Below are 5,717 nucleotides of genomic sequence, written 5' to 3'. Positions count from 1 at the left end.
GTTAACTCTACTAACAGAATGACTAACCGCGGTTAAACCTTAACCCAGGGTGTTTACGTATATATATACAATCTCTTTTCTAACATATACAAATATATTATCTTAGTCTGGTGGTTAAACATGTGTTGAATTGTCCACTCGAACCTAAGTTCGAATCTCACCGCCGTCACTTTAAAACGTTTTTTTTTTTTTTGGTCTTCATCAATATACAATGCACATTCAATGTAAAGCTCTGGTTTTTTCTCCTCTACGACGGAGACAACTCCTAAAACACACACACAAATCAAACCAACTCATCACAAGAACTGAACCAATTTGCAGTAATAAGCCAATTCCGACATAAATTCTTAAATTTCACACACCAATCAACAAAACAAGTTCCCATTACACCAAAATTAGGGATTAAGAGAATCAATTCAAGTTTCTTTCAATCAAAATCTTTTGAGTACCCGAATCAGAAGATTTCTTGACGGGGAGGTTTCCATCAAGCTTCTCGACACGAAAAGTGACGGGCGAATTGATATCGCAGGAGAGGAAGAAACGAAACTCGTTCGCACCCATGTGTGACTTAGAGGATCAAAATTAGGGCTTTTCTCATTTGACGAAGAGTGGAATCAATTGATTTAGAGAATCGGAAACTTGAAATTCGAATTCGTAAAATTTATGTTTGAATCGTCGAGAGGAGTACTTGACCGGAGCCCGGAGGAGATCATCAGCTTTAATTTGTTCCCAAGTCTTAACGCAGACGGCACCGGAAAAATTTTACGATAAATTACAGAAAATTAATAGAATTTATTTTAAACCTTAGAAAAGAAAAAAAAAACACAAATGTCGACTAAAACGGCAAAACCTTATAAAATCCCTAAAATATTAAAAAAGAGAAGATGGAGAAAAACAAACTAAAAAAAAACGTCAAAATGGGGATTTGAACCCAAGTTTAGTTGGGATGTCTTCCCGTTTAACCATCTAGCTACAACAATATATTAGTAAGTTTTTGGACAGAGATTGTATATATATACTTAAACACCCTGGGTTAAGGATTTAACCGCGGTTAGTCATTCCGTTAGTAGAGTTAACGTCTGTTAACGTGGGTGTATGATTATACCAAGTTTTAAAACACGACGATTTTAAAAGGCAATTAAAATTAAAACAGGCATTTTTATTCTAACTTTAATAACACGCGTATTAAACTGCCAAAAAAAAAATAGATGGCGGTTTTTTCGGGTTTTTTCCCATTTCTAAACTAAAACATCATTTATTATCTAATCAACCAATAAAAAAAACAATCTACAGAAAATAAATCGTCAAAACCAATTAAAAAGTAATTAATTTTGCATTGAAAATTAAAAACATAATTTATGTAAGAACAAAATTAAAAGCTTAAAACATTATTTATCAAAAAAAACAGAGGGAGTATTAATTAATATAAATCCTCGTAATCACAGTGCGTTCGTGTTGATTCTATTTTGATTTCTAGAGTTGATTAGATGAGAAAACACACAAGAAAAACGATTCTGACATCAGCCACAAACGTAGCAAAAAGAGTAAGGTTGTTCCAGGAACCAAACAAAAACAATTCATAATATAAACCAAGTAACCAAACACCTCATTGCTTGCCTTAACGCGCTCTCAAAGGGGAAAAAAACTGGTCTATTTAAGCAACTTTTTTGTGTGTTGTGGGAATAAAATAAACAAAATTAAATACGATCCTAATTCTCAGCTCAGATACATTGCATGTGAAAATTTCAACTAAGTATAAAAAAACTCATATCTTGACCTCATACTGACCGATCATTTCCTTTTCCTTTTTTTTTTCCTCTCCTCTCTTCTCTCTTCTCTCTCTGCTTTTTTTTTTTGCCCTATCAATAGGGTTTTCTTCTCTCGTCTCGATCTTTGATCTTCATGTGCATCTCTCTCTTTGCTATAATCGGAGCTAATCTGTTTGTTTTCTTCTTAATCGTCTTCAGATCTTTCCTTTTTGCTCTTTCCCACTGGTTTTCGCTTGAGAAATCAAGCGTTTTCGTTTTTCCTGGGAGTTTTGAGCTCAAATCATGTCTCAGATCTATAGTTTTGCTGGTAAGCTTCACGATCTCTTGTTATTTCACTCGATTTCATCTCGGAATTTGATTATTCGGTTAGATTTAGGCGTTTCCGTGTTTGAGGATTTGGCTTATAGGATATTGTTCACCGATGACTTGATTCTTACTAGATCTATAAAAATAGATAGATCTGAGTTTTAGTTTTGGCCGTTGACGAGCTATAGATCTTATCATGGATGTTATCATCCATAGATTTAATTTGCAATTTCCCCTTTTTTTTTTTTGTGGATCTGAGAATCATTAGGTTAATTAACTGAATTTGATCGTGATTCAATGATCTCTTTAGCTAATCAGAATTTCTCCTTTTTTATTTTACAGGTGAAAATGATTTTTACCGTCGCGGCGCAATATACCCAAACCCGAAGGATGCTAGTCTTTTGCTGTCGCTTGGTAGTTTCGTGGATGTCTATTTCCCTCCTAGTAAGAGATCGCGTGTCGTTGCACCTACGGTCTTCAGTGGTTTCGAGAAAAAGCCAGTTTCAATTGATGTGCTTCCAGATGAGTGCCTTTTTGAGATCTTTAGGCGTTTGCCTGGACCGCAAGAGAGGAGTGCTTGCGCTTTTGTCTCGAAACATTGGCTTAAGCTTGTGAGTAGTATCCGGCAAAAGGAGCTTGATGTTCCTTCCAACAAAACTGAAGATGGTGATGATTGTGAAGGGTGTTTGTCTAGGAGCTTAGATGGCAAGAAGGCAACAGATGTTAGACTAGCTGCAATTGCTGTTGGGACTGCTGGTCGTGGGGGACTTGGAAAACTGTCTATCCGGGGAAGCAATTCTGGTAGCAAGGTTTCAGATATTGGTCTTACGTCAATTGGTCGGAGCTGCCCTTCTCTGGGGTCTCTTTCTCTATGGAACCTTTCTACTATTTCTGACAATGGTCTCTTGGAGATTGCTGAGGGTTGTCCTCAACTTGAGAAGCTTGACCTGAACCAATGCTCTACAATCACTGACAAGGGTTTGGTTGCTATTGCTAAGAGCTGCCCTAACTTGAGTGAGCTGACATTGGAGGCTTGTTCAAAAATTGGAGATGAGGGTCTGCAAGCCATTGCACGATCCTGCTCCAAGCTGAAGTCAGTCTCGATCAAGAACTGTCCTCTTGTCAGGGATCAAGGAATCGCCTCTCTACTGTCTAACACAACATGTTCTCTGGCAAAACTTAAGCTTCAGATGCTGAATGTCACTGATGTGTCTCTTGCTGTTGTGGGTCATTACGGCTTGTCGATCACTGATCTTGTGCTCGCTGGATTATCACACGTGAGCGAGAAGGGATTCTGGGTCATGGGAAATGGTGTCGGGCTCCAAAAATTAAACGCTCTGACCATCACAGCCTGCCAGGGAGTGACTGACACGGGGCTTGAATCTGTTGGAAAGGGCTGCCCGAACATGAAAAAGGCGATCATCAGTAAATCCCCTTTGTTATCCGACAATGGGTTGGTATCTTTTGCAAAAGCTTCTTTATCACTTGAGAGTCTTCAGCTTGAAGAATGCCACAGGGTTACCCAATTTGGGTTTTTTGGTTCCCTTTTGAACTGTGGTGAAAAGTTGAAGGCTTTCTCTCTGGTGAACTGTTTGAGCATTAGAGATCTCACCACAGGATTGCCTGCTTCATCTCATTGCAGCGCTCTGCGCTCTTTGTCTATTCGTAACTGTCCTGGCTTTGGTGATGCAAATCTTGCAGCCATCGGGAAGTTGTGCCCTCAGCTCGAGGAAATTGATCTGTGTGGGCTTAAGGGGATAACAGAGTCTGGTTTCCTACATCTAATTAAGAGCTCTCTTGTGAAGGTCAACTTCAGTGGTTGTTCCAACTTGACCGACAGAGTGATCTCTGCCATCACTGCTCGTAACGGGTGGACTCTTGAAGTCTTAAACATCGATGGATGTTCCAATATCACTGACGCCAGCCTGGTCTCCATTGCAGCAAACTGCCAGATTCTCAGTGATTTGGATCTTTCGAAATGCGCAATCTCAGATTCAGGGGTTCATGCATTGGCTTCCTCTGATAAGCTCAAACTGCAGATCCTATCAGTTGCAGGTTGCTCTATGGTGACAGACAAGAGCATGCCAGCCATCGTCGGGTTGGGTTCCACTTTATTGGGATTAAACCTCCAACAGTGTCGATCCATCTCCAATTCCACTGTCGAGTTCTTAGTCGAGCGCCTTTACAAATGTGACATCCTCTCCTGATCAACAATTCCACTGTCGACCTGTCCACCTATAATGTAAGGTATTTTAGTCCGTCCAAGTCCGTTTATCAAGTGTCAACTGTTTTTCAGGCTCTGTGATCTACGTGTCCCTCGCTAGGCTTGGTACCGGTTTTCCTTCTTTTTTCCAAGCAGTTCGCTTCCGGTTTCTTTTTTTCCAGTCAATGGTTTTTTTGCGGGGTTTCCTTTTTATCAAGGGAAACTCTTGCTTATCTCGAAATCGGAAGGTTGTGTTTTGCTTGAGAATATATTTACCGGGTATCCGAGATTTTAGGGTTTATCATCTCCTGTTTCTTGCTTTGGTGTCTTTTACGAGCCAGTTATCTATTTTATGCGCGTCGTTTGTCTTTGTTTGGTTTGGTTTTCCTCGGAAAGGTCTTGTATGATTTGTACGGGTTCAGGTTTTGTTCAGGCCTTGGTTCTCTCAGAGGTTTGCTCTGGCTTTTGTTGCAACAACTCTATTAAAGAGTTTTTTGTGTTATTTTTTTGCCAGAGCCCTCGTTTTTTTTTCCAGGCACTGTATTACAATCTGTATAAACACTGTACTAAATTATGTAATGCCCTTTGTGATGGTTTAATGAGTATTGAATAAAATTCTCATTTCGATGTATAATACAAAGTTTACATTTCTTTTTCTTTCATATCCTTCAAGATCTGAGAAATTACACCTTTAAGCATATATTCCCCTATTATTCATGTGTGGGACAGAGAATCAGATTGTGTGACCTGAGTTTTGACTTTACTTAACGTTTGTTTGTGTCCAATCAAAAAGTGAATGTGATGTTCAATGAATGTGGTAGAGGGGAAGAATCTGGCCAGCTACTATTTTTCTCGATACGATATGATTTGAGTGGGATTAAACAAAAGTGGAAAAAGAGTCATTATTATTAGTATTCGTTGTCGCTATTATTGTTATTGTGGACTAATCTTAATTAATTAATTAAGATGGGCCAGATTTCTAAATTATGAACCCTTAAAGTGGAGACAAAGAATCATTGTGAATTGCGCGTCTTGTTCAGATAACCTTGACCATGAGAATGTACCAACTCCCAAGCATCTAAAGAAAAGTTTGAATACAGTATGCAATAATTTCAAGATTAATTAATACTCCCTCTATTCCCTCCGTCCCACGAAGATGAATTTTTTAGAAAAAAATTTGTCTTACAAAGATATAAGTTTTGTGTTTCTAATATCAAATTTAAAACAGTTTGCCTATTTTACACTTATTAAACAACAATAAATAATATACTCTTTAAAATGTGTTAAAAGGTGAAAAGGTTAAATTGTCATTATACATTATTTCTTAAAACAAGACGAGTACTAATTAAAACAATTAATTAAATGAAATTCGTGTTATGTTAAAACGAGACTCTTTGTTTCTACATGACAAGTACATCAACCAAGTTTGACATAAGGTT

General features: G+C 38.1%; 1 protein-coding gene across 1 annotated transcript; it reads left to right on the top strand.

The window, feature by feature from the left end:
- The first annotated feature begins 1,541 nt into the window (after window positions 1–1,541).
- On the top strand, window positions 1,542–4,907 carry LOC9316749 (EIN3-binding F-box protein 1). The gene is made up of 2 exons (XM_021027656.1): window positions 1,542–2,076; window positions 2,418–4,907. The coding sequence occupies exons 1-2, from the start codon at window positions 2,052–2,054 to the stop codon at window positions 4,280–4,282; spliced, it is 1,890 nt and encodes a 629-aa protein (XP_020883315.1). The 5' UTR covers window positions 1,542–2,051; the 3' UTR covers window positions 4,283–4,907.
- The last annotated feature ends 810 nt before the right edge of the window (window positions 4,908–5,717 follow it).

Source organism: Arabidopsis lyrata (assembly GCF_000004255.2).
Source record: "Arabidopsis lyrata subsp. lyrata unplaced genomic scaffold ARALYscaffold_4, whole genome shotgun sequence".
In the NCBI taxonomy this organism is placed as follows: Eukaryota; Viridiplantae; Streptophyta; class Magnoliopsida; order Brassicales; family Brassicaceae; genus Arabidopsis; species Arabidopsis lyrata.
This window is presented reverse-complemented; position numbering and strand designations above follow the sequence as displayed.

Coding starts and splice junctions, on each gene's coding strand:
- LOC9316749 (XM_021027656.1), top strand. CDS start 2,052: ATGTCTCAGATCTATAGTTTTGCTG. Junction 2,077..2,417: donor TCAGATCTATAGTTTTGCTG/GTAAGCTTCACG, acceptor TTTATTTTACAG/GTGAAAATGATTTTTACCGT.